The 27,596-nt window shown below is 34.8% G+C and overlaps 3 protein-coding genes and 6 non-coding genes across 10 annotated transcripts; 1 reads left to right on the plus strand and 8 right to left on the minus strand.

The window, feature by feature from the left end:
* Nucleotides 1-1,491: 1,491 nt before the first annotated feature.
* LOC111789158 (protein DNA-DAMAGE INDUCIBLE 1) lies at nt 1,492-10,057 on the minus strand. Of its 2 annotated transcripts, none has more exons than XM_023669817.2 (16): nt 9,805-10,057; nt 9,642-9,674; nt 9,320-9,447; nt 6,381-6,489; nt 5,722-5,838; nt 5,573-5,638; nt 5,222-5,284; nt 5,092-5,136; nt 4,810-4,871; nt 3,818-3,911; nt 3,294-3,386; nt 3,120-3,189; nt 2,955-3,025; nt 2,486-2,540; nt 2,181-2,203; nt 1,492-1,782 (listed from the first exon to the last, which is right to left on the minus strand). In XM_023669817.2, exons 1-16 carry the CDS (start codon nt 9,868-9,870, stop codon nt 1,657-1,659), a joined length of 1,221 nt encoding a protein of 406 aa, XP_023525585.2. In that variant the 5' UTR covers nt 9,871-10,057; the 3' UTR covers nt 1,492-1,656. The 2 variants fall into 2 exon arrangements, with proteins under 2 accessions (XP_023525585.2, XP_023525586.2); XM_023669818.2 differs by having other exon boundaries at nt 9,613-9,674; nt 9,805-9,883.
* A 776-nt stretch (nt 10,058-10,833) lies between these two features.
* Nucleotides 10,834-11,533, minus strand: LOC111788882 (chaperone protein dnaJ 11, chloroplastic). Its single transcript, XM_023669444.2, has one exon. The coding sequence runs from the start codon at nt 11,472-11,474 to the stop codon at nt 11,106-11,108; it is 369 nt and encodes a 122-aa protein (XP_023525212.1). The 5' UTR covers nt 11,475-11,533; the 3' UTR covers nt 10,834-11,105.
* Nucleotides 11,534-13,576: 2,043 nt separating this feature from the next.
* On the minus strand, nt 13,577-13,647 carry TRNAG-CCC (transfer RNA glycine (anticodon CCC)). Its single transcript has one exon. It is a non-coding gene; the product is annotated as a tRNA-Gly (tRNA).
* Nucleotides 13,648-13,712: 65 nt separating this feature from the next.
* On the minus strand, nt 13,713-13,784 carry TRNAE-UUC (transfer RNA glutamic acid (anticodon UUC)). Its single transcript has one exon. It is a non-coding gene; the product is annotated as a tRNA-Glu (tRNA).
* Nucleotides 13,785-15,978: 2,194 nt separating this feature from the next.
* Nucleotides 15,979-16,049, minus strand: TRNAG-CCC (transfer RNA glycine (anticodon CCC)). Its single transcript has one exon. It is a non-coding gene; the product is annotated as a tRNA-Gly (tRNA).
* A 65-nt stretch (nt 16,050-16,114) lies between these two features.
* On the minus strand, nt 16,115-16,186 carry TRNAE-UUC (transfer RNA glutamic acid (anticodon UUC)). The gene has a single exon. It is a non-coding gene; the product is annotated as a tRNA-Glu (tRNA).
* Nucleotides 16,187-17,753: 1,567 nt separating this feature from the next.
* On the minus strand, nt 17,754-17,824 carry TRNAG-CCC (transfer RNA glycine (anticodon CCC)). The gene has a single exon. It is a non-coding gene; the product is annotated as a tRNA-Gly (tRNA).
* A 63-nt stretch (nt 17,825-17,887) lies between these two features.
* On the minus strand, nt 17,888-17,959 carry TRNAE-UUC (transfer RNA glutamic acid (anticodon UUC)). Its single transcript has one exon. It is a non-coding gene; the product is annotated as a tRNA-Glu (tRNA).
* Nucleotides 17,960-23,014: 5,055 nt separating this feature from the next.
* On the plus strand, nt 23,015-27,158 carry LOC111788850 (putative galactinol--sucrose galactosyltransferase 1). Its single transcript, XM_023669405.2, has 12 exons — nt 23,015-23,656; nt 23,732-23,982; nt 24,365-24,455; nt 24,543-24,591; nt 24,699-24,790; nt 24,872-24,979; nt 25,061-25,606; nt 25,693-25,834; nt 25,932-25,999; nt 26,089-26,223; nt 26,301-26,518; nt 26,612-27,158. Exons 1-12 carry the CDS (start codon nt 23,241-23,243, stop codon nt 26,983-26,985), a joined length of 2,490 nt encoding a protein of 829 aa, XP_023525173.2. The 5' UTR covers nt 23,015-23,240; the 3' UTR covers nt 26,986-27,158.
* The last annotated feature ends 438 nt before the right edge of the window (nt 27,159-27,596 follow it).

Genomic DNA, 27,596 nt, shown 5'->3' on the forward strand with positions numbered 1-27,596 from the left:
TCACAAAATTAAACAAAAAGAACAATAAGGCATAACTTCGCGATAAAACATCTACAACAATGTTGTGATGTCCCACATTGGTTGGGGAGGAGAACAAACCACCCTTTATAAGGGTGTGGAAACCTTCCCCTAACAGACGCATTTTAAAGCCTCGAGGGGAAGCCCGAAAGGTAGAGCCCAAAAAAGACAATATCTGCTAGCTTTACCTTGTTTATACTTTATTACATAAGAGAACATTTCAACTACTTGGCATGCATCGATTGAGTTTATTTTGTCCTCTCAAGTGCTTTCTCAAGTGCTTTAAAATTTCAAGGTCCGTATGAATAACGAACTATTTAGGCTAAAGATAATGTTGTCAGGTTTACAATGCACGAACCAAAACATAAACCTCTTTGTCATAAATTGGGTAACTCAAAGATTCTTCATTCAACTTCCGTTTCAAAGTATTAAAAGCAAGTTCGTGATATTTTTCCATACAAAGGAAACATTTTTCTTAACAAGGTCACTCAAGGGTGAAGGAACTATACTAAAATCCTTAATGAACGTGCGATAGAAACTCGCAAGACCATGAAAACTTCTTACCTCACTTACAATTTTTTTTTTCATGCAAAAGCTACATTTCTTTAAATTTACGTACATACAGTTTTTTCTCAAAGTAGTGATCATCTAAGGACTTAGAGTAAGCAAAGATGTCATCAAAATAAACAACCATGAACATACCTAAGTATTCTCGTAAGACATGATTCATTAACCTCATGAATGTACAGTGCATAATTAATCCAAAAGGCATAGCTAACCATTCATAAAGACCATACTTAGTTTTAAAAGCGGTTTTTTCATTCATCACCACTATGCATGTGAATTTGATGATAACCCGATTTAAATCAATCTTATTTAAAAAAACTACATTCATGCAACTCATCGAACATATTATCTAATCTAGGAATTGGATGCCTATACTTTATGGTTATCTTGTTTATAGCCCTACAATCAACACACACCGCCCAAGAACCATATTTCTTAGGCACAAGAATAACCATAACAAAACATGGACTCAAACTTTCGCGTACATACCCTTTGGCAAGGAGTTCACTCACGGCTTGTGTATCTCTTCGACTTCCTTTGGACTAGTCCTATATACTTTATATCTGATACATTTGAAACCAAACCCGAAACTCAATGAGGTCAATAAATTTGTCTTTCCATTACATATGACCAATAGTGTATTGGTCACACATTTAGGCCTCCATCACTAACTTGTTGTACATGATAGCAGTGTCATTTACTACATGTATCATTTTGTGTTTTCTAATAAACTTTACGTTTCACATTCATACCGATAAAACAATATCAACGATCCAAACGAATGGTAAAAATACATTAGCCGATACAAATTATAACATATTTAAGATTATTACAACTCACAAGTACCAAAATATTTGTTTGAATCTGAGTTTAGAAGGAAGAAAAGGCAAACATGAAAGCTTAAAATGTCCATAATGTTTGATCTTCTTTTGATTTAACATAAATATTGTTTGAATCTGAGTTTTAAATCTGAATAACAAGCAGATGAATGCTTGTGGATTATATAATTAAAAAATCTAAAACATATAATCCACAAAGAAATGAAATCCAAACATTCTGTACTCAGATTACTCATCCAAAAAGAAACCCAGCTGCCTGCTCTTCATTTCCATCAAATAGTTTGAGAGCTTGTATTACAGCCTCTCTTTGGAATCCCAATTCAACGAGCTTCGCTACTTTGCCTTCAAACTCGGGACCCTATGTGATCACAATATCAAACAGAGCAGAATCGTTGAATCATAACAATGAAACACATACCCAAACCCGAGCACATAGGTAAACGTCTTGTAACATTATAAATTTAGTTCAACAACTTTCTAGTTGTACCTATTTATAAAAATAGGTCCATAAACTTTGAATTGTGATTCTTGGACGAACAGAATGTAATTTAGCATAAAACAAAGTAGCATGAGTCGGGCATGCAAGAATATGGACCCGCGACGTTATATTTTAACTAGTTAAACTAATTCTTTCTTTCACTTATTTGATAATAAAACATCATGTCAAATCAATCGATATTTGTCAGATAGTCATCTCCATGTTCATAAAATCAATACTAAATTTGTAATTATACACAAGTTCTACAGCAAATTTACCTGAACCGCTCCCCCAACATTTCCTGTTTGTAAGACAGTAAAAGAAAAACAAAAATCAGGAGTATGCTTTAGAAATGAACACATACATCATCTCTTTATATTATTGTACATACAAAGTTCATAGGAATGTAGCAGCCAGCCAAGATGAACAATAGAAAGTGCAGTAATGAGAGAATGGCGTTATACTATTGATATCCATAACCCCATGAAAAGGTTTTGAATCCATCACCACTTGATTATAACCAATATCTTTTGGCTAAGAAACTACCAAAGCTGTCTAGCCATGAGAAGTAAAGTGTATTCACCTGTAGGCACAGCAGCTCTTGCACTTCTGCTGTTATCTGTTGGGGCCGAAGCCACCTGAGAAAAGCAAGCGATGAAACGGACAAATAAGAAAAGCGTACTAATGTGAAAATTTATACTATTGACTCTAGAACATCTTTGGTTTATTATTTTCCAGATTTACAGCTGCTCCTGAAAGCATATTCTGTATTCTTCTTCATTGATAATACTTCCTTTTGTTTCGTATAAAGGAAGGGTAAAGACCCGGCTAGATAACTTCTTTTTTTTTTTCTGTTTTTTGAAAATTAAGCTTATAAACACTATTTCTGCATATACTTTTCTTGCTTTATCGCCTACTTTTTGAAAACTTTCTAAAAAAATAAGCCAACTTTTAAAAACTACAATTTGGAAAGATATCATCCAGAACCATTAAATTACTTGGATGTGCACATATAAGAAATTGAGTAAGAGAAGAATAATGTAAGAACTCACTGGGGCTCCAGAGCTAGAGGCTTCCTTGGAAAGCCTTTCCTCATCAAAAAGAGAAGGGGGAATATCTTTCTCTGAACATAAATTTTTAACACGAGAGGAAACTTTAGTATACTAAAACATGTGTGGTGGTGGAGATAAAATTTGACACAAATAAGAAAGGCCAACCTTGCAAAAATGGTACAGAAACCTCTCCTCCACCAACTCTCAAAACATTCTCCTTCAAATCTATAATACACTGCAAGAAAACAGCTATGCTTTTCAAACAGTACGAGGGGACGGTATCCATTCAATAACAATTTCAACCATGAGTTTAAAGTCCAATACAGCGTACTATTCTACCTGGTGTTTCCGTAGCATATCCAAACCAAACAGAAAGTCCATATTTGGAGAATCCAGTACCATAAATGAGCAGGGGTAGAATATATTACCAATCTAAAAAAAGAAACTAGTGAAGATGTTAGACAGGAGTGAGCAAATTAAATTAATTGGCCAAGCACAAAAAAATATATATTGATGAAATATGATATTCATAAAAAGGTGTGAGAGTACTAATAAGAGTTACGTTGGGAATATTAGTAGAACCGTGGTAAGGACAAAGCAATAATTTGTTATGGGTGTCTTGGTTATAAATAGAGGGAGTTAGGGACCTTAGAAGGGAATGATTTTGAATATTGTCCAGACATGGGACTTTGGTAGAGACATAGCCCTCTCGAAGGCAATTTGATATTGCAATATAGTTCGATGGTCAATTTTCTTGTTAGAAAATCCGAACATAATGTAGCTTGGTTTGTCGACTTAAGCAAAGATACATTACTGACATAGGTCCTGCTTCAAATGAGAAAATAATACTAGTGATTAATTACCTTGATTGGAGCTACATGGATTCGACCTAAGATCTCTGATTGGCCAACGCCACGAGCAATACCTTTGTAGCGTTGGTCTAAAAGCCTCAACAGTCTGATGCCCCACCAACCCAAAAAAAAAAAAAAAAAAATACAATCAACTTCAATACTTCAATCATATATATATTATATGCAATTGGAAGAAGATAGCATTGATCACCGTTCACCAGCAGAGCCACATAACAAACGATATAATCAGCATGGACACAAAAAACCACCCACCTAAACAACCTCATCCCTCTAATTTTTCAAGTTAAATTTTGGACACAAAAAGATACAATGTTCAACATTTTACTTGATAGAACTTGATGAAATGGCGTAAGAAGATGTAGGTATGAAACTTGGGGTGCAAGTAATTCTGTGTGAAACACTCTGTATCTTGTGAGAAACTAGGCCCTATCTCATGGCTGAAAAATGTTTAGTCCTTGGAGATTTAATTTACTTAAAAATAGACAAATTTGCTTGAAGTTGAATCTGTATTGAGAATATGAGTTGCATCTTGAAATAATTACACTACATAATTTATTGTGTTTGACAACATAATACTAAAAAGAGAAGTCAGTAACACATTTGTCAAAATTATATTTTATTGTTTGTATGCTTGCTATATTCATGTTTTCAATTCTTTTCGAAAATGATGTTCTGTAATGTTTTGTATCTTTGGTTGTTTGCGTTCCTTTCAGGAGGTTTTGGGGAAATGGACATGTCAGAAAGAAATCTTTCTCCTGTTACCAAACGGCTCGTATATAAATCTTCAATTGTAGAAGATTTACTGTGCAAAATTATTAAGAGAAAATATGGAGAAGATCCATTTTACAATGTCACATACTAATTTGTTATCCATTTTACAAATCTAATCAGGTGTTGCATAGAAATAATTATGATGAAAGCCAATTACTAGTGCTAGTATAGAGAGTGGGGGAAAAATCAGGTAATGCATAGATTCCACATACCCACATTTCTCGGCACAGCTTTTTGATATAATTGTTGATTGAGCTCCGCTATCAACAAATGCCTAAAACAATACCATTAAAGCCCTTAACCTTTTTCTCTCCTCAGTTAATGTAACGAAATAATGGCCATAACATATAGTGCAAACAGTTGGATCTGTTCTAAAATGATTTTAGTTATCAATCAAGGACCGTTAATGCAAGTAACCAGTTGAAATGCAGAGCCTTCTCACGTTATTCTAAAATCTAGTAAAAGAGAATTAAAATGGATGATGCGTGTTATACCTTTAACGGGACACCATTAACTTCCATGTCAACATATAACATGACCTGAAGGGTTATACATGAATCGTCAAATTCAACCATGAAACAAAATGTGGTATAATTGGACAATGTTGGTCAATGTAACACTTACCACCCTCGCAAAAGCTTCAGGGTTGTGTTCAAGAGCTGCAGCCCAATTTTCATCAATTCCTTTCTGCATAGGTATTGGTAATTTTAAAGCAGAAATAATTTTTAATGTAATGAAAACTGAGGTTAATTATCAAACATTCTTTAGTATCAATAACCCTTCCATTTCAACCAGGTGAGAATTATGTCGTGTGTACTTTAAAAGACGAAACCCAAAACAAGACCCGCCAGAGCCCTCTTGTTATCTAATTCTGTAGTGGAAAAACAATCTTCATATAAGCCCAAACCAGTTCAACTCACCATTTGACCCTTGTAATTTAAGCTGGAAGAAAACAGGATGATAAACTGTTCTAACCTGGCGAATAGCAGCTTCAATCTTCTTTTGGGCCTCAACATCAAAAGGATCCGCATATAGAAGGGCCTAATAGACCAGAAATAAGGAGATCAAAATCAGATTATCAATCAATTAGGCTATTAAGAAAGAATAAATTATAACCTACGTACCAGCTCCTCTTCTTGTTGACGCTGTAATACAGATCTCCGACGATGACGTTCTCGCAAAATCTGTTGCAGATTACTTAGATCGTTTCCAACAATAGCTTGTGCCAATTCAGGATCACTCTGTCGTCCCCATGTATAACATGAAAAATTAATCACTAGTGGCATAATTGTCGCAAAGAAAATGAAGCTAAATGCAGATACAAGATGATACAGGGAATCACTTAGCCAGCCCTCACTACACATGACAATCATGATCCAACATCTTGCTATCGTGAATGTTTATGTTTGAACTATTCAAGTACTGGAAGTGTATGCATCATGCAAGACCAAAAGAATCAAATATGATTCAACTTCTGTTTTGGGGAATTTTTGCTGAAAAGAATCAAATATTGTCTGAAGACAAATATTCCAGCAGGAGGGTAGGCCGGAATTAATTAAAAACCAAGTGACCTCTTGTGTGCCAATTCTAGTGACTTCTATAACTATTCTGTATGTGCAATCAATTCAAGTTGAATTGCTTTTTTTGTAATCTCTTTAAGTGGAGTCTTTATATCCTCATTGTAAATCTTGAAATAATAATGAAATTTTAGCCATGTTGCCCAAGAAAGAAGGATATCTCGAAAGAAAATTCTGTTGTAATGAACTATCTTCTTAGTTTTCACCTGAAAAAGTTGAGCCATTGTATTTGAATCACGTCTAATTTGTTGCTGGAAGGCTTCAGGGTTCACTGCAGAGCCATCTGGGTTGAAGCTCAAGTTGTTGACAGGAGCACTGCAACGTTATGGATGTTAGATTATCAATAAAAAGCAAAGCATGGGTGTGTAAAATGATGTGTAAATTGTATAGATTTACTAACACGAGGAAAATTTTAATTTCCACAAGCATCAAGCACATGATTATCAAGAGAAAGGTGACTTCCCAAGCACCCACGAAACCAAGAATAAGTAATTTACAAACCCAATTAAAATAAAATCACCAATCTACTTGTCCATTGAGAGTAACCAAAAACAGTCACATCAGTGTACATCACAAGGAAAAAAAGTGCTATTCAGATGATTAGCAATTTCATTTTCAATAATCCAACGATAATAACCATTTAAGTCCCTTTCCTTCAATGCAATACTCAAGTTTTTATATAACGAGTAACAATTATGTTAGCAATTATAAGGAAACGAGAATAAGATCTCCTCAAATAAAGGAACTGAAAATATCAAGATATTAGACTATTTAGGGACATTTGTATGTGGCAATAAAGGGAGAGGAAATGGGTTTCAGAAACCCGTTGTATTACTGATCATTGGCATCCTAAACCACAGCCTCATACTCTAAACAACCAAATGCGATCCAAAAAATAAAGGAAGAAGAAATGGGTTTCAGAAACCCGCCATATTGAACCACGACATCTGATAAGTTCCCAACCCATGTAATTGAAGAGCTTTTGGATGAATTGCACAGGTCCCAAGTTTATTCAAAGCTTGATCTGAAGTCAGGTTACCATCAATTTGGAATGCACAAAGCAGACATTCCCAAAACAATATTCATAACTCATGAGGGCCATTATGAATTTTTTGTCACGTCGTTCGAGCTAACAAATGCACCAGCTACATTCTAATCTTCGATGAATCAAGTTTTCACCCTTTCCCTCACAAATTTGTACTTGTTCCTTTTTTACAATACATTAGCATACAACCCGGACCTCACGGCTCATAAGACTCATTTGACAGTTGTGTTTGACATATTGAAGGATAACTCTCTGTTGCCAATCAAATGAAATGGAGCAATCAACCCCATACTATTGCCATTTACAATACAGTAGCATACTGATGAGAGTTTACTATGTCTTTGCTGGTATGGGGTTGACATGGGAAGATGAGGCCGGAGAAAAAATAGGACATAGGAGCAATCAACCCCATACTAGCAAAGACAATATAGAAAGGAAATCGCCCTAAAAAGGTGAAGTTTTTTCTATGGGAAATAGCGCATAAAGCCATTAGCACAAGGAAAATCTACAAAAAGAATGCCCTACGTGACTCTATTCCAAGTTGGTGCCCATTATGTAAAAAAAACAAACGAACCACAGAGCCACTTGTTTATGCAGTGCACATACGCTCATATTTTTTAAACTAGGATTCTCAATATCTTCGGGTGACATCTCACTTTTCCTAGGGTGGTAAAAGAGTTATTGGACATGTCCTTAACGTACCACCCTTTCAAGAATGCAAAAGTCCCGTTATGGAAAAAACCTCATTATGGTTTTCTTTTAGAATCTATGGGAAGAAAGAAATCAAAAAGTATTCACGGAGAGGACATAGACTCTTACAAAACTCTTTGACAATGTTGTTTACCACGCAATATCTTGGTGTAAAATGTCTAATATTTTTGTTACCTATAGTTACGCCTCCCTCATTATAAATTGGGAAGGTCTTTTTAAGTATCATAGATAACACATCCCTTTTGTAAATTTCAAACATCAATGAAATTGTCTCTTCTAAAAAAAAGTCCTTCAACCTAATTTTCTAGTTCAACTCAGTCCCAAAAGCTACCAATTAAACCCATATTCTAACTACATATTGCAAGCAACGACCACCTACAAAACCCACGTAGGTAGATCATCCTTGTAAACAGAGACTGCAAAGCATAAGGAGGCTGATCAACATTTCTGGAGTTCCAAACAGAACACTCACAAATTAATCAACTTAAGCCTTATTTTGATAAGAATAACCCCATGGAATTGCTAGGTCTTTTCACTATGACTCTTTTTTCAGTAGAAGAGCCTAACCACATTCAAAGCCAGGACTTCCAGAACTTGATTCACCTATAGAGGTCGTCCATAACAACCAACATAATTAATTGATTAAGCAAGATTCTTGAGTTCTCTTATTCCTTTTGGGTGCGTCTAACCATATATAGATTTCCTATAACAGCAAGAGGAAAAAGCATTTCCTATCAGCCCCTTCGCCAAGCCACTTTGACAGGCAAGCCCTCCCTCAAAATGGTCTCCCTTGTCTCTTACAAGATTTGTCCTCGTTCCTCTTCTATCGTTGTGATTGGTATGATCTTATCAACTCTTTGAGATATTTCTTAGTTTTTTAAGAAGGGAGAGGCAAAATTATTTTCCACAATAATGGTTAGAGAGGCTTTAATGGCCCCAAAGGATTTATTGGCCAATTCCTCTTAAACGTTTCTCATTAGGACTACAGCCCAAAGTTAGACCAAGTATATCAACAAAGAGCCTTCTTATTGATTCTAAGACCGTAATTGAATCCAAAAACATGTATAGAATTCATGAGATTAAGATATACATTACCCACCTTACATAACAGACTTCAACTAAACCGCTATCCACCCCTCTAAACAATAAGTCATTAAGAACATCCACCACCCCAATAAAAGGAAAGGATTAACTAAGCTAAGCATGAATTAGAATGGAGATACCTTCAGCTCTTAAACAATTCCCAATGAGTTGGCTAAGTATTTCATAGTTAACAGATACACGGAGTGGTTCACAAATTTTAGCTTGACAAGTTTCTTTTCAAGAGATTCACAAAGATGAACTAGGGGTTAAATCCAAACAAAAGATGCCACAGTCTGAGAAACGTACCTAGATGCATCAGCTGATACCATCATAATCAGATCTTCATCTTTAACACCCAACCCACTCAATTTTTCAGAATTTTTCATCTCCTTTCCATTGTACAGCAGTTGCTGCCGCTGAAGCGGTACTTGGATCTGAGCAGCACCAAAGTCAAAACATACATACAATGAGCTAACCACAAAACAAGAGAACTTCCAATGAGCTTAGTCTTAAATGTACGATAGTTTCGAATCATAGAAAGTAGCAAATTCACAAAAGAGCTAACTCTTCCCCCAGGTTTCCCCAATAAGGATACCAACCTTAATCAAGATAAACAACGAATTCTCACCTCAACCTCAAGCAGAGCTTTCACGTTTTCAACCTATTTGGCAGCAAAGAAGAAGAACTCTAACATCAGCAAGCAATCAGAAGCAAAAGGAAAGCGGATTGAATCGAACAAACAAGAAAATGTAAGAAATTAGAGTTGGGCGGAAGAAGATAAAGAAACTTACAGATTCATTGGGATCAACATCCAAAGAAACAATCTGTTCGTCGGCTGTCATTACAGTGATTCTCATCTTGTGTTTTCTGTGAACGAACTGAATCCCTTTTGGTTCCTTGGTGCTTCTCCACAACGTGAAAGTCTTCGTGGAGAAATGTGAATTAAATTACGGAGCTCGGATTCTACTTTACCAAGAACTTGAAGATTAAGAAAAGCTTTTCTCTTTTCTTTTCCTTTTTTTTTTTTTTTTCTTCTCGTGGGGGAAGATAAGAACACTCCATAATTGACTCGGGTTTTTAATATCATTTAAACTTATCTTCAGATCTAAATTTTATTGGATAAACTATTTTTCGATTTAGGCTGCAATTATGATTTGATTTTTCATATTCATGTATACCTATCAATAATATATTGATGAACGGATATCAATTTTACTTTTCGATATATAAACAAATATATATTTCTTATGAAGGTATGGCTAAGCTTTCGATATATTGTTTTTTTGCCATTGACAATAGAATGATAATCAAAGTAATATAAAATTAATGTATTTCGAGAATCGTAAGAGTTTGATAGTGAAAGAACTTCGAGCATGTATTCTTTGATGCTCAAAATGTGGTTCAAATTCACGAAGATAGGATCAAAGCAGAAGACACTCTTTGATCGCTCAAGTTAATCGTACGTATTGGAATGATTTTCTAGTGTTATTCGTGTTGACGTGTTTGCTAATAAGAAAATATTGTCTTGTTGTTCGTGAATTGGATCGATTATAAAATTTAAATTGATACAATTATTAGTTTGGATGATTATAAAATTTAAATTGATACAATTATTATTAGATTCTGCCTATGGTCCAACTTCAATGAAATTGATAAGGAATATAGGATAACTTCAATGAAATGGATAAGGAATATAGGATAAAAATGAATTTTTGGGCTACAAAAAAACGAAAATTAAAGAACAAATACATTTCAAGTTTTTAACCTATTCCGAAATAGGAGCAGTTGAGCTAGGAAGAAGAAAACGAATGACCAGTGGATGCATAAATTCAGGAACATTTTCGTGTTTTCCACTCCAATCATATCTTCTACATCACGCCAATTTTAACTTCTAGATACTCTTAATTTTCCCTTCAAATCTACGTCTTAAAACAAACAAAAAAAAAAAAGTCCAAATGTTCTTCGGCATTCAATTCCACAAACAGAACAGATTCAGATCATAGCAAAACAAGTAGCCACAGCAAAATTTCCTCGAATACGAATGACGAAGAACATTCAAACATTTCTATACAAAAATCCAAATCCAAATCCCCTACCAACACTGATCCGTCTCCCACCGCCGATGCGGCCTAGACCGCGATCGAAGAAACGCCCGTCTAGTGAGAGCAGCCAAAGCAAGATCGTAATGAGCCCTAGTAGCAGGGTCCGAAAGCGTCTGGTACGCATTGTGAATCTCAAGGAAACTGCATCCATCATCAGAAGAAAAGGAATCGCAGTCCGATTTCCTCGCCGAGTCCGGATGATAAATCTTCGCTAAACTCCGGTAGGCAGTCTTGATTTCGACAGAGGAGGCGTTGTTCTTGACGCGGAGGATGTCGTAGAAACTAGCAGAGGAGCGACGCGATCCGGTGGCGACATGGACGGAAGCCATGGGCGGAGCAAAGAGATTGGCAGCAGACATGGAAAAGAAATTGCTGGAGAGAATGGAGAGTGTGTAGATACAATGATGAATGATTAGGGTTAGGTTTTATGAGTTTGAGGGAGAGGACTGAGCACCAAGATTGATGAACAAACCGTGAGGCCCTGCGGTTTTTGAGACGTGTGTACGCGTGGAGCCCACATGGAATAACAACGTTTTTTTTTATTATTATTATTTAATTCTTTCTTTTTCAGGTTTCTAGAAACAATTTTAAAAAATAAATAATTTTGGCTTCGGGAGATTTATTTATTTATTTATTTATTTATTTATTTATGGCGTTATTTTATTTAACCATTATTATTGATATCATTATAATTTATATATATTAAATAAAGGTCCGGGAAAATATAGTGGATGGTGTGGAGTCAGTGTGGACGTGGAGCACGTGACTTGTGAGGGCTTCTAGAAGAAAATCCAAATCTGCGTTCGTTGGAACAAATCAATTCTACGGCAAGTTTGCAAAAATGTGGGCCGATGTCCTTCTAAATTAATTTTAATATTAATTACAAAATTCTTTTTTTTTTTTTAATTTAATATAAATAATTTATTATCGATCTAAATAATTCATAATATTTTTATATATGATGGGCGTCGGATAAAGTGACGTCTCTAACCAATGGGTAGTTTCAATTAAAAAAATATTAAAATTTTGACTTTTGAACCATAACGAATTAAAAATCGAGTGACGATCGTGGTTGGTTTTTGTTATATACCATAAAGTATGCTTAATTAATATCTCGCTTTTTTTGAAGTTTCATATGTTTTTTTTTTTTCCTCTACTTGTAATGATTGTGCTTGAAAAGTTGAGTAGTGGCCTAGTATGAAGCTTTGTATTTTTTTTTTTCAGGTATCTAAACTTTTAATTTAATTTCTACTGTTTGTAAGCTCTGATCGTATCTTTATCCTAGTAGATTACTATGGCCTTTTCTCTGATGCTCTAGGAAGTTTGGACCTAATCTCTATTGTTGTCTGAGCCTTTGGAGAGGTTTTGATGCCCTGACCGGTTCTTTGATCTAATTCTTACTTTTTGAGGTCTATGCAGGTTACTTAACATTTTTGTATTTCAACTCAGGTGGCTTGTCTTGCCTAGGCAATGAACCACTGAGGTGCTACTTCAATAAACTCGAGTAGGAAAGTACGAAAATATGAAACTTAGTGTGGAAGGTTAATTGGTGAACCCTTCTATAGACTCCTGACCATTTCCACATACAATAATGGTATCTAGTTGCCTCAATGTACTATCCTAATCGGCATAGGTCTAGATTGACGGTATTGCTTCTAACCTACCGCTTGGCAAGGGGTGCTATTGGATTTGACGTAGGTCGTTAATAACGCCATTGAGATGTCGGAGTGGATAGAGCGGTAGAGATTCTGATGACACACCGTTCACACTATTAGTGACTTGGAGAGATACCTTAGTCATTCTACTAGGTTCTTAGGGGGTTTAGGCAGATTAAAATATAGGCTCTCTACTCCAATACTCTCTGTATTAACTCTTTGAGTTTTCTTGGTCTAGGAGCACTAGGGTTTAGACCCCTGATCACCGCTCACAATCCTCAGGTGCTCGGTCTACTAGAGGCACTAGTAACCGAAGGTCTAACGAAATAAAGCCCGTGCGTCCATCACTAATAGAGAATTGAATCAACACTCAAAAATACTTTCACAGCCGTGTATAATCGACCTCTTACACCATAAAAACTTAATAATCGAATATAAAATAAATTCAAATTTTAATGACAATTTTTTTTTTTTTAAAAAAAAAAAAACATGCTCAAATTTGGGAGATGGAACAAATGATTGGTCAAGCAGGGTCATCAGATTGGGCTAGTAAATGGGCCGACAATCCATTTCCTGGGTCAGCTGTTTCTGGAATGCTGCTGTGGACTACTTAATTTATTTGTATAATTTTATTAAAAAAATAATACAACAATATAAATAGATTAATCCAAATATAATTTTTCATATGTTATCAGTGGAAATAAAATTTTAAAACTCACTATGTGTGGCTTAATTAATATTAATAATAATAAATAGATAATAAATAAAAAAACTAATTTTATTCTTAAATAATTAACGAAAAAAATTGCGCATCCGGGGAATCGAACCCCGGTCAGTACCGTGGGAGGGTACTATGATACCACTACACTAGATGCGCTGGATGTCATCTAACCTACTTATTAAATTATATAATCTTACTTTTCAACCAAACATACCAAAAATTTCCGTTGCCGGGAATCGAACCCGGGTCTCCTGGGTGAAAGCCAGATATCCTAACCGCTGGACGACAACGGATCTTATGCACAAAAAACACGTAATTAAATAAATATTAAAATACATTACAAGTAGTTAGCTGATTTTGTTTGGATAACCCCATCTCTTCTTTTTAATAACCTAATACGAAATGTAAGTATTTTCGTATCGATTTAAAATTGAAATAAAATTCAAATTCAAACATATCAGTGAAAACATAAGCAATAATTTAACATAAAACATATTTTAAATTACAAAAATTACATCCGTTCAGTCACGTCAAAACAATTTACAAAATCACATAAGTTTTGAGAAAATAACATTTAAAAATAATATTAAAATGACAAATTTAAGGGTCCTCCTAGTAGCTACACGACTTCGCACACTCCCTTTAGTAATAGTGGTCTATATTCTACCTCTAACCAAGGAATGAGTATAAAAATACTCAGTAACCACCTACTTGTAGACTTTCATTTAAACTTTTCATGTTCAATGTTTCTTTAAGTTATATGTTAAATTTGGATCCTAGAGTCACCCAATTCTATGGCTCGAGTTCATTTCATACTTTACTACGATTCTTGTAATTAATTAAGTAAATAAATAATAATTAAAAAAAATAGCAACGCTTCTGCCATGAGGAGGGAAAGGAAGGACACATAGACGCTAACAAAATAAAGCACGTGTGCCCATCACTAATAGAGAATTGAATTAACACTCAAAAACACTTTCAGAGTCGTGCAATCGACCTCTAACACCATAAAAACTTGAATGATTATTATACGACATAAAATAGATAACCTCTGCAAAATTTATAAATAATAATATCATCGTTAACTATAATAATTAAACTTTAATAATATGTATTTTATAAGTTAATATATATATTTATTTATTGTACTTATGAACGAATAAGAAATAAATTCTAAATTTTGAGAATAAAATATAAAATAAATTAAAATTTTAATGATAAAAAATTATTTTAAAAAAATAAAGAAAAAAACATGCTCAAATTTGGACGATGGAACAAATGATTGATCAAGCAGGCTTATCTGATTGGGCTGCTAAATGGGCCGACAATCCATCTCATGGGCCAGCTGTTGCTAAATGGGCCGACAATCCATCTACTGGGCCAGCAGTTTCTGGAAGCTGCTATGACTATTTAATTTATTTCTATAATTCTTTTTTTTAAATAATACAACAATATAAATAGGTTAATTTAAATATAATTTTTCGTATGTCATCGGTGGAAATAAAATTTAAAAGCTCACTAAATTTACATAAAATATTTATTTTTATAATTCTTTTGAAAAACTATTCTAGAAAAAATGAAAAAAAAAAAATTAAAAAAAGCTTATTAAAAATATAAATTTATTAAAAATAATATAAAAATAGAAAAGTAATCTATTGATTATGAAACTTAAGTTGTTTTATTGGAATGGAGTGAAATGGGAAGCACGTAAGCTCCACGACATATTTGCATCAAATTGTTCGGTTGAAACATCAAAAACACAAATTCAAATAAACTACGCAACTACCACATGTCTTGTTTTTGTCCAACAAACGTTTTATTGGTGAATGTCAAATATGAACCAATTTTAATTCGTATAATTTTTAAATTCAATCTCGTAAAGTTTGGTCAAAATATGTATAAAGTTTATAGAGTCACTTTCAAAATGGACTTATTATCTACTTTGAAATTTGAGAAATTGTTTTAAATGGTCACATCACTTTTTCATGAACCTTTAACTAAAAATACTTTTTTGGTTTGATATATTACTTTAATAATATAAGCTTTACTCATTAAACTTATTACTTTTTTTCTTTTTATTAGAGATATATATTAAACTCGACAACTCGAATCGACCCAACTAAAATGATAAAAGTTAGGATTGGGTTAGGTTGAATTAGCATTTTGAATTGGGTTCGATTAATTTTATGAAACTGAAAATAAAATGTCTGCTGTGCGTAGTTTTTGTTTTTTTATGCATAATTTTAATTAATTATTTGTATTGTTTTTGAAGGGTTGTTAATTAAGAATTTATTTATTTAAATTTTAGAGTTTGATTTGTAATTATTTGTGAAATTTTAATATATTTATCTAAAGATAACAATAGTGGGTAAATAAAAGTTTTTTAAAAAAATTATTTTTAAAGACCAGACAATTCCGAGGATAAGCATATTGTTGTCAGCGATTTACTGCGCATTTGATTCTTCAATAATTAACAAAATGAATAACTGCGCATCCGGGGAATCGAACCCCGGTCAGTACCGTGGGAGGGTACTATGATACCACTACACTAGATGCGCTGAATGTCTATCAACTTATTTATTATTTTATATAATCTTATTTTTACTGCAAAATACCATAAAAATTCCGTTGCCGGGAATCGAACCCGGGTCTCCTGGGTGAAAGCCAGATATCCTAACCGCTGGACGACAACGGAGATCATGCATAAGAATCGTTACACTTAATCTGATTTATGCTCCGTTGAGTTTGTTTGGCACTAAATCCCACGTGGCATCCACATTTACTTTTAGCTAAGCCACTTAATATTATTTAATAATTTATTTTTGAGATAGGAAAGGTGTGGTTTCTAAACCGAGTTAAATTAAGAATCTCGAAGGAAAACAACAAAATCTTATGACGAACTTCCCTTTAGTTGTTGGGAACACTCGTCGTCACTGTCATTAAAAACTTCATCACTGTCGTATCTAGAAGGTTTCGCTGTTGTAACGACTCGTTTTTGGAGTCTTTGAATTATAGATCGTCACGTGGACTTAAGGCTAAAAAAAGTAGTCAACTTTAAAAATTTTGGTAATCAAAGAACACGGGGAGTTCAAATTCAAATATAAGCTAGTAATCTAACATAAAAAGTATTTAAAATTACAAAATCACGTCAAAACAGTTTACAATATAACATAAGTTTCGAGAAAGTGGCGTTTAAAAATAATATTAAATGACAAAGGAGGAAAAATAACTCGATCTCAAAGTCCTCCTTGTAGCGGCACGGCTCTAGCAAAAGTGGTCTATGTTTTATCTGTAAACAAAGAATAACGTAAATATCCAATAAGCACTTATTTGTAAGCTCACATTCAAATTTCACCTATTTGATGTCTTTTTAAGATGTGCTCAACTAGGATTCTAGAGTCAGCCAATTCCATGGTTCGAGTTCATTTCTACCTCTCTCAAACTCTCGCGGTTCATATACCCTACTTACTCATGTTTGAAGGACTCGTGATATTTTGTAATTAAGTAAATAAATATCGATAATAATAATAATTTTTAAAGAATATTTTCTGCTGGCATGGAGATGGAAAGGAAGGATACATGTAGCAATGGGTCACAATCTATCGAAAAAAATTAATTTTATTAGCTTTTTTCAACCGTATGAAGATTTTGTTATAAAAATGAGATAGATAATTAGATTCTAATTTATTTATAATCTTTTTGTTGCAACATAACGTACATTATTGTATCATAATCTATATATATATACACATATTTTGTCTGATTCTTCAGATAATTCAAAGATAGCTAACTATTATGCATAAATAAATCTTTAAGTAAAATATTTTTATAGTAATTTTTTTTGTTAGGCATAATTCAAAGTAATTATTTGTATTGTTTATGAATTTTATGTTTATCTTTTTATTATTCTTACTTTAGAGTAACCAATGGTTCATAAACTTTTTATACGTAGTCGTATTTAGTTTTATGGTAATGTTGAACTATCTTGTTACGATCTCATTTATTATTTATTAAAAATTTATTTGTTTAAATGGTTATAGTTTAATTTAAATATATTTATCTAAGATTGTATTGAATATTATGAATAGTGAATAAATAAGAGTTTTTAAAAGATTATTTTTTTAACCATCCAACTCAAAAATGAAGAGTAGTAAAAATTTTAAGGTTCAATTTAGAAAAAAAACTGATTTTCAGTGCTCCAGTTTTAATAATAATAGTTGTTGATGAAAGTATTTGATTCTTCAATAATTAATGTATATAAATGCGCATCCGGGGAATCGAACCCCGGTCAGTACCGTGGGAGGGTACTATGATACCACTACACTAGATAGGCTGGATGCTCTTATTGTTAAAATATAATTTTATAATTTTCTTTGGCACCGTAAAACACAAAAAATTCCGTTGCCGGGAATCGAACCCGGGTCTCCTGGGTGAAAGCCAGATATCCTAACCGCTGGACGACAACGGAGCTTATGCTTGAGAAGCATTTATTTTGAATAACATACTTATTGATGCAAAATGTAATATTTAAAAATTCATTGAAATGTCACAAATATTATTTAATTTTTTTAACTTAGTTATACATATATGCGAACCATGTTAGCCATATCATTAGGAGCTTAGTATAATAAAAGTGTGTATTATGACTTAATCTATCATAATTGTGAAAACATGCCTAAGATGTGAGCAGGTTAGTAATTCATGATTAGTATATATGCTGCGTGTCTCTAGTTTATGCTTATGAACCGGTTATGATATGAAGTGTATTTGTGTTTTGAGTTTACTAATCCCTTGACCGACGCTCTGTGTGCTTAAATAGGAATAATGAGTATTCTTGACCGTTGGATTGTGTGCTATTTTAGATTGCTATAGAGTGAGTCTTACATAAGAGCCCAAAATTTATAATGAACATAAATATACCTAGATAGTCTAGGAAAAGACAATTTGGATCCTATCAGTCTGACTTAGTTGCACCTTGTCTCGATCAAGTAAGTGGTAAATTACCATGTTACTAACGAGATGGAGAGAAATATGGAACGTAGCACATCTAGAGTGGATATGGTGAGGGCAAAACATGGGAAGACGACACCAAGTAACCTAGACCCTACTACACCTTATGTATCATGAGATCAACCCATCACATTGATTATTTTGGTCTTTGGAGGCATTGTAGTTGTTGATTAAGACTAGCTCGAGTGACAGACGAGCCCAGCTATACTTAACGAAATTGTACGATTGCATGTCGTACCAGTCATGATAAATCAAATTATTGAAGATATGTTACGAGCATGTGTCTTAGACTTTGCTGAGTTACCTATCGACACCTAATAGAGTTCATAATTCACCCCAATTCAACCATCAATTTTCAAGTTAGATTGAGTTGAATAGTCAGATTGTTTTTTTAATTACTTTTAAAAAATTTACTTATCTAAAATCTCATTAAACTCAAATATGAAATATCCGCGTTAATATTAAATATTTTAAATTTTATTAATTAAATCAAAAGAGAAATTTAAACTTATTAATTATCCATCTAAAGGAGATATTCCAGACGGAATTAAATTTTAATTTGGATAAGATCATAAGAAAATTGGGATTCTTGGAAGTTGAAAATTTTAATTTTAATTTTTTTTAATTTATGTTGACCTTTAAAAATATATATATATATATATATATATATATATATATATATATATGAAAAAAGAAGGGCAACCACTCATATTCCAACCAACCAAATTCCACACGTATTCTGCACTGGTTCAAGTTGTAACACAATTAAGGATAACTTTTCATATATTCACACCATTTTTCAACTTTCAACGTCATGATCGTACTTGACTTTTAACCTAACGATTCGGTATTTTACCTTCTTTGTTTGGTAAATAACTTTATTCGGTTTGTTGGAATAGAGTTCCACGTTGGTTAATTTAGTGAATAATCATGAATTTATAAGCAATGAATACTATCTCGATTGGAATGAGACCTTTTGGGGATGAGAGCTCAGGCTCAAAGTTGACAATATCATACCATTGTGGAGAGTCGTGATTTCTAACACGGTTTAGGGCCCGTTGGGTATTAAGTAATTATAGACCATGATATTTAAGACGAGACCCGAGTTCTCATAGTGTAGGACAGGGACAGTTTATAATAACTAGGCTTTAGGGATGAAGACATTCTCACCCAACCAAATGAAATGACAGACCATCATGCTCACATGTCTGTGCATAAACAATTTAGATCAAATCATTTGTAACAATTACAAAGTGGGTCGTATCAATATTGTTACCATATGCTATAGACCATTTAAGTTATTGCTTGAACATGACACTCGAGTATATCAATCATATATTGTGCAAAATTACATTAATAATCTTGAATTTTTCATACCATATATAATATTAAATTGAAAATAAAATAATTAAAATTATTATTAAAAGTTAAATAATTAATTACGAGATTTTAGAATATAAATCCCAACATCCACGTAGCACAATCTAACCTCCCTCAATAGTACCACCTAACTTGTCGTGGACCCTAAGTAGGTGTTGTTGCATTCTTGTATTCTAAGTAGACTCTGACCAGTGAAGTTTAGTTCACAATTAGGGGTTACGTCCTAATCATTCTTACATAGTATAGCCGAGCCATAACATCGTAACAAACCTTAAATGTGACTAAGGACCCAGAAAAGATATAGACACATAGCTTAAGACTCGATAATCCATCATACATAACTTGTCAAATATAAATTATAGTATAAATAGATTATCATGTTCATCGTGCATATTTAATATATTCATACATATACTAGAGTCCTAATAACACAAACAAATCAATTAGAATTAGATATTAGTATAATAAAATTTTTATTTTTTTTAGCTTGATCTTCGATATCATGCTTAAATAAGTCAAAGTTGATGCTTATAGATATCGTGCCTAATTCCTTGTTGCGTGTCAATATTTTATTCATAATATTCCAAATGGTTATTTTTTTTTCCTAAACTTCCCGTCATATAAAAAGTTAGGTCATGGTCCTTACCATTATGAAATGCATTTAATATACATAAAGTAAACTTCTCATATTCTCGAGGATTGTACATGTCACGTTAAATAACGCCTTTAACCATTTGTCACATTCAGCTAGTCAAGTACTATAACACGAGCCTCCAAAAGAGCTATCTTGGAACATTCACGACAACTTACAGACTATTTTTTTAAGGTTCGAACTCCACGATCAGTTATCTTTTGGGTAGACATAGATCAAAGGTCGATGACCCACCAGGAAAATAAAAAAATTAAAATGGGGTCGGGTCAATAAACAAGTGATTTAGATCGGATCGGGAGTAGAATTATTAAAGTCGGTGGAGGAGGGGACAAGGAAATTGCATAACAACCAAGAACTCAAAAAAGTTGTTTTCCTTTTAACTTGGACACAATTCATTTGCCAACAAGGATCTGAGCTGTCGCCTCTTCTATTCCGACGTGGCTCCTTCTCATATCCAACTAACTTTCCCTTTCATAATAATCATTCCAAAACGCCGTTTTGCTTTCCTGTTGGGCCAAGTCAAAATCCTCTACCCGCCAACCTTTTTTTGGATTTAATTTAATATTTTAAATTTTATTTATTATCAATATTTCTAGTTTTTATCTCCATTTGTAAATATTATAAATGCTAAAAATGGAAAATAAATATTTTTTTAACGTAAATAATTGGTGTGAATCAATGAATAATAGCACGCCACGTGTTGCGCTCACGTGGTTTTGACCTTACCAGATGTTTACTCCGTCGACGTGGAGCCACGTCAGGTTCAAGTGGCATGAGATTTAGATATTAAGGGAGTTATCTAGTGATACGCCGGTTCTTGAAACCCCATGGTTGGCCTTTTTGTGGTCCAAATCAACACGTAAGCTTTCCCCCCAATTTGTAGCCAGTTGCTTTAACTTATTTTGACACGTAATTACCTAATTTCATTAATTAAAAAATATATTAAAAATAAATAAATTTAAATTATAAAGATTAATATCTACAATATTTGTTGTATTATGATTATTTTTTTTACCATATGAATACAAAATGTACTCCAAAATATAATTACTGTTTCAAATCTTACCTTGGTTTTCGTAATTTGTCACTTATTATATTTTGTCCTTATATTATTAAAAAAATAATCTTGATTTTGTCTTTATATGTTAAAATTTAATGACATTAGATTAAAAGACGAAATCAACAAAGTTATATAATATAAAAGTGTACTTATTGATTTAAAATATTATTAATTCCTTCCATGCAATTATATATATATATATATATATATATATATATAATGAAATATAAAATATTTTAATTTATATCATTTCATATATACGACATATTTCATGCTTCCCTTAACATTTTTTAAATATATCATGTCTGCAAAATAATGTTTGAAAGTTAAATTATTATTATTATATTATAATTAGTATCTTCAAATAAATAAATAAATCTATTTAATTTTTTTTTTATGAAGAAATAAAAACATATAAAATAAATAATTTTTTCTTCTCATTTAAATTACTCCTCATTAAAGTTTTATTTATTTAAAAACTAAGGTGAGACTAAAAATTTAAATATTTTATGTACCATTTAAAAACTAAGGTGAGACTAAAAATTTAAATATTTTATGTACCAGGCGCACCGCTAATAGATATTGTCTTCTTCGTGCTTCTCCTCAAAGTTTTAAAACTGGTCTGCTAGGAAAAGGTTTGCACACCCTTCTAAATGGTGGTTTGTTATCCTCTCCAACCAATGTGGGACATCACAATCCACCCCTTTTGCCTAGCGTCATCGCTAGCACTCTTTCTTTTCTCCAATCATTGTGGGATTGCCCCCAAATCCCACCCTCCTATGGGACCTAGCGTCCTTACTGACACACCACCTCGTGTCTACCGCCTTCGAGGAAGAATGAGAAGGTTGGCACATCGTGGGAATGCCCAAAAAGGACAATATTTGCTAGTGGTAGATCTGGGTCGTTACATTTTACTTTTTAATTAAACCATTTTTGATAATACATTAATTTTACTCAAAACTGATTTGTGTGGTATGAGTACGACTTGGTTGGGCTGGTCACCCGACTAACTCAAATAAATTTCACAACCCTACTCAACCCAATTTGACCCTATATTTTAGGATTGAATTAGGTTGGATTCAATTGTCGAGTTATTTTTTTAATTATTTTGAAAATCCTACTGACGAAAATATCATAACTATCCGTAATAGTTGGGCTAAGTTGTAACCCTATTTTCAGTGGATCGAGTTCATCAACCTAATTTCATACTTTTCCTTCCCTACATCTGCGGAGATTTACAGTCCCAAAAAATTATTGAAACACGTGAACAAAAAAAAAAAAAAAAAAAAGAAAAGAAAATTGCAATTTGCAAGCTGCAACACTGACTGCGTTTTGTTTTCTTCCCCGTTTTCCCTGTTTTGTGCAGAAGCAACGGTACTGATTCATCTGATTCGAGCAGCAACTCACATGGCGCTCGCAGCCCGTGACGGACAACCCTAAAACAAAGAACATGTTCGTGTTCTACTCCTTCTCCCTGCACAACAAAACAGACGCCTTCAATTGATTCACATACAGATTCAGCAACAGTTCTTCGACTTTCCCGCCAAACAAATTTTATTTTGGCCCCATTTCTTTAATTTTTTTTTTCTTCTCAACTACCATCGCACCACGTTTTGATCCCCTTTTCTGCTATAAATACCCATTTCCATGGCGTCTTTACTTCAACACATTCGTTTTACATCAACCCTTTTTCCTTTTCGTCATTCTTCTCTGTTGTTTCGTTGTTCTTCTCTTCCTTCTTTATATCGTTCTTCTTGTTCTTTGAGTCGCGGGTTTTCGTCGGTTTGTTCTGTTTCTAATTGTTCTTCTTCGCCGGTTGCGGCAGCGGTGGTTAAGAGTACTAGATCGGAAGAGAAGAAGAAGGAGGTTACCATGACGGTTGGTGCTGGAATCACTTTGTCCGATGGGAATTTGACGGTTTTGGGAAATCCAGTTTTGTCCGGTGTTCATAATAATATCACCGTCACGCCGGCGCCTGGCGGCGGCGTGATGAATGGAGCCTTCATTGGAGTTAACTCCGATCAGATCGGTTCTCGCCGCGTTTTTCCTGTTGGGAAACTGATGTACGTTTCTGTGTTTTTCGTTATTGCGATTGATTTTAGGGTTTGAGATAATGAAATTTGGTGTTTGATTTGCAGTGATTTGAGATTCTTGTGTGCTTTTCGATTTAAATTGTGGTGGATGACTCAAAGAATGGGGACTTCCGGCCAAGAAATTCCGTTCGAGACACAGTTTATGGTGGTGGAAGCTCGGGATGGCTCGAACTTCACCGGAAATGCAGAGGAGAGCGCCGCCGTTTACACGGTGTTTCTTCCTATTCTTGAAGGCGATTTCAGAGCTGTGCTTCAGGGGAATGACAATAATGAGCTTGAAATCTGCTTAGAAAGTGGTAAGAATTTGAGAAACTCAAACGCATTAGATCAAAACTCATAACTCGAAAAGAATTAAGAAATTCAAACAGAATTCACAATCAAAGCTATGAACAATTCATGATATCTTGAGAATTAGAAGCATCACAATAGGATCATATGCTGGATTACCAAATCTAAATGAAACTAAATGGATCCAATGGTATGAACATGAACATGAACATGAACATGAACATGAACATCGAACTGAATATGGATCGGGACTGTATGATTAAATGACGTTGATCCTAGAGCTTTCCATAATATCTTAGAATTGGAGGAGAAAATTAAGGAACACAACAAGAACTACATGAACATTTTGCTGTTCTTTTAATGGAGATTTGAATCCTTGGCTGGTTGCAGGCGACCCTGCCGTAGATGGGTTTGAGGGTAGCCATTTGGTCTTTGTGGGTGCTGGATCAGATCCATTTGAAACCATTACATATGCAGTGAAGTATGTTTCGAGCTTGAACGCTTCTATTTCGTTTCATTTCTGCATTTGGTTTAGATATCTCATGTTTGTTTTGTTTCATTTGCATAGGTCTGTTGAGAAACATTTGCAGACATTTGCTCATCGTGATAGGAAGAAGGTAGCTCGATCATCCCGATGCGACATGTTTCATTGATTTAACTAGATTCGAGCTCGATTTCTTATGGATCAGTATTGTTTAACTATTTTATGTATGATATTTGGTAGATGCCTGATATTTTGAACTGGTTTGGCTGGTGTACGTGGGATGCTTTCTACACCGAGGTCGATTCAGATGGCGTGAAGAAGGGGCTCGAGAGGTGTGTTTCAATTTCAATGCATATTCCTCAACTCTGTTTGATTCTAATATTGGAAAAATCATTAACATTTGAGTATTGCAGCTTTGAGAGTGGGGGAATTCCTCCGAAGTTCGTCATTATCGACGATGGATGGCAATCGGTCGCTAAGGATTCGGCTAGCGCTGATTGCAAAGCTGATAACACAGCGAAGTAAGCTGCTAATTTCTGATGATGTTCATGTTCTTCGTTGATCAATGGCCAGTTGGGCTAACTTGATTGTGTTTTATTCAGCTTTGCAAACAGGTTAACAAACATAAAAGAGAATTACAAGTTTCAGAAAGATGGGAAGGAGGGTGAGCGAGTTGAGGATCCCGAGCTCGGTCTGCAGCACATGGTGTCCTACATGAAAGAAAAACACGCGACGAAGTATGTCTATGTGTGGCACGCCATAACGGGCTACTGGGGCGGTGTGAGTTCTGGAGTTAAGGAAATGGAGCAGTTTGAATCTAAGCTGGCATACCCTGTTGCGTCGCCTGGGGTCGATTCGAACGAGCCATGTGAAGCTTTGAATAGCATCACCAAAACTGGACTTGGCCTTGTGAACCCTGAAAAGATCTTCAACTTCTACAATGAACAACACTCATATCTTGCATCTGCTGGTGTTGATGGAGTTAAGGTCGATGTTCAAAATATTCTCGAGACGCTTGGGGCAGGCCATGGTGGAAGAGTTAAACTTGCTAGAAAATACCACCAGGCTCTCGAGGCATCGATTTCTCGGAACTTTCGGGACAATGGGATCATTTCGTGCATGAGCCACAGTACCGACGCTTTATACAGGTGACTTTTGTCTTCTATGTTTGATGATCATGTATAGCTGTGTTTGTTTCAAACCCTCAACCATTTCATGTTTATAATATCTTCAGTTCGAAGCGGAATGCTGTTATTAGAGCATCGGACGATTTCTGGCCAAGAGATCCGGCGTCTCACACGATTCATATAGCATCAGTTGCTTACAACTCCTTATTTCTTGGGGAGTTTATGCAGCCAGACTGGGATATGTTCCATGTAAGGACACGTTATTATTGTTGTTCTAGTTTCGAATCGTGGTTTACTCGATCGATGACTCCGTTGGATGCTAACTCGAAAACCTTCTTGATTTCAGAGTCTTCATCCTATGGCCGACTATCATGGAGCAGCCCGAGCCGTGGGAGGATGTGCTATATATGTCAGGTATGACATGTTGAGATCAATTAATCTGCAAACTGTCTTGACTTAGTGATGAATTCTTATACACTCCGATTTCGACGAACATTGTACAGCGACAAACCCGGTCAACACGACTTCAATCTCTTGAGGAAGCTCGTGCTCCCTGATGGTTCTATCCTGAGAGCCAAGCTCCCCGGAAGACCAACAAAGGATTGTCTGTTTATGGATCCTGCTAGAGATGGAAAAAGGTTCGTGTCTCGACATGTCGGTATAAACACATGGTTTCGTAACAGAATTGTATTCTAAAGCGCTTATAATTTTGCAGTCTTCTGAAGATCTGGAATTTGAACGATCTTTCGGGAGTTGTTGGGGTCTTTAACTGCCAAGGAGCAGGATGGTGTAAGGTTGGAAAGAAGAACCTGATTCACGACGAAAACCCCGACACGATCACAGGGGTTATTCGGGCTAAAGACGTTAGTTACCTGTCGAAGGTTGCAGGCAATGGCTGGACAGGGGATGCAGCCATATTCTCCCATCTTGCTGGTGAGTCTTTGTTTACATTGATTGCACGTTACCAGTTACGCTCGACTCGATTCATCTTCCGATCTTAAACTTACACATTCTTATCCATTACAGGAGAAGTAGTCTACCTACCACAGGACGCGTCGATGCCGGTAACCTTGAAAGCTCGGGAATATGAAGTCTTCACCGTCATTCCTGTCAAGGAGCTGGCCAACAGCATCAAGTTTGCTCCCATAGGTTTAATCAAGATGTTCAACTCAGGAGGAGCTGTGAAAGAACTGCACCATCAGCCTGAAAGTTCGAACGTATCATTGAAAGTCCGTGGTTCGGGGCTGTTTGGGGCATATTCGTCGAGCAAACCGAAGCGAGTGACGGTCGACTCGGAGGAGGTAGAGTTCGGATATGACGAGGAGTCTGGTTTGATCACCATTGAGTTGAGGGTACCAGAGAAAGAGTTGTATCTTTGGGACATTACCATTGAACTATGAGAACAAACTTGAAACCAGTAATTCATTTTTTAATATCTCTAAAAGGGTGAGGGGGCTTCTGTGTTGCCAACGAGGATCTGGATGGAATTTTGTTTTTTATATGATTTTTTATGTAACCCTTTTATAGACCCACTTGAAAGAAATAATACGAGTTTTGGTCATTGCATTATAAATCTTAGAATTAGTTCTTATTACAATTGGGGGAGCGACCCCGCGACCCCGTATGCCTGCCAGCTACTCGTTCTACCCACGTGGTTCCTCACTGCTCTCATGGTAGGTCTAAGGTACAGTGAGCTTGTTTAGAGGACCCTTGATTGTTTCCATACTCCCTGTCCCCTCTCAAGGTTGGTTTACGAGCTCTTGATTTGTTTCTACTCACAATGTTAGCTCCTCAAGTTAACTACTTACGTAGTCTATACTCTAGCGATCTTGTAAGCTTTTTTAAGATTTTCTTGGGTGCTATGGAGGTTTACTAGATTCTTAGGGCTTCTAGATAGTTTAGATCTCATCTCACTCTTCCAGAACACTCGGGGGTAGGTTCTCGGGGCTAATATAATCTTTGGGTGCAATCAAATTTAGACCTTTGATCTCCGCTTACGATCCCCTAGGGT

This window comes from Cucurbita pepo, chromosome 2, assembly GCF_057944985.1.
Source record: "Cucurbita pepo subsp. pepo isolate OVF chromosome 2, ASM5794498v1, whole genome shotgun sequence".
Lineage (NCBI taxonomy): Eukaryota > Viridiplantae > Streptophyta > Magnoliopsida > Cucurbitales > Cucurbitaceae > Cucurbita > Cucurbita pepo.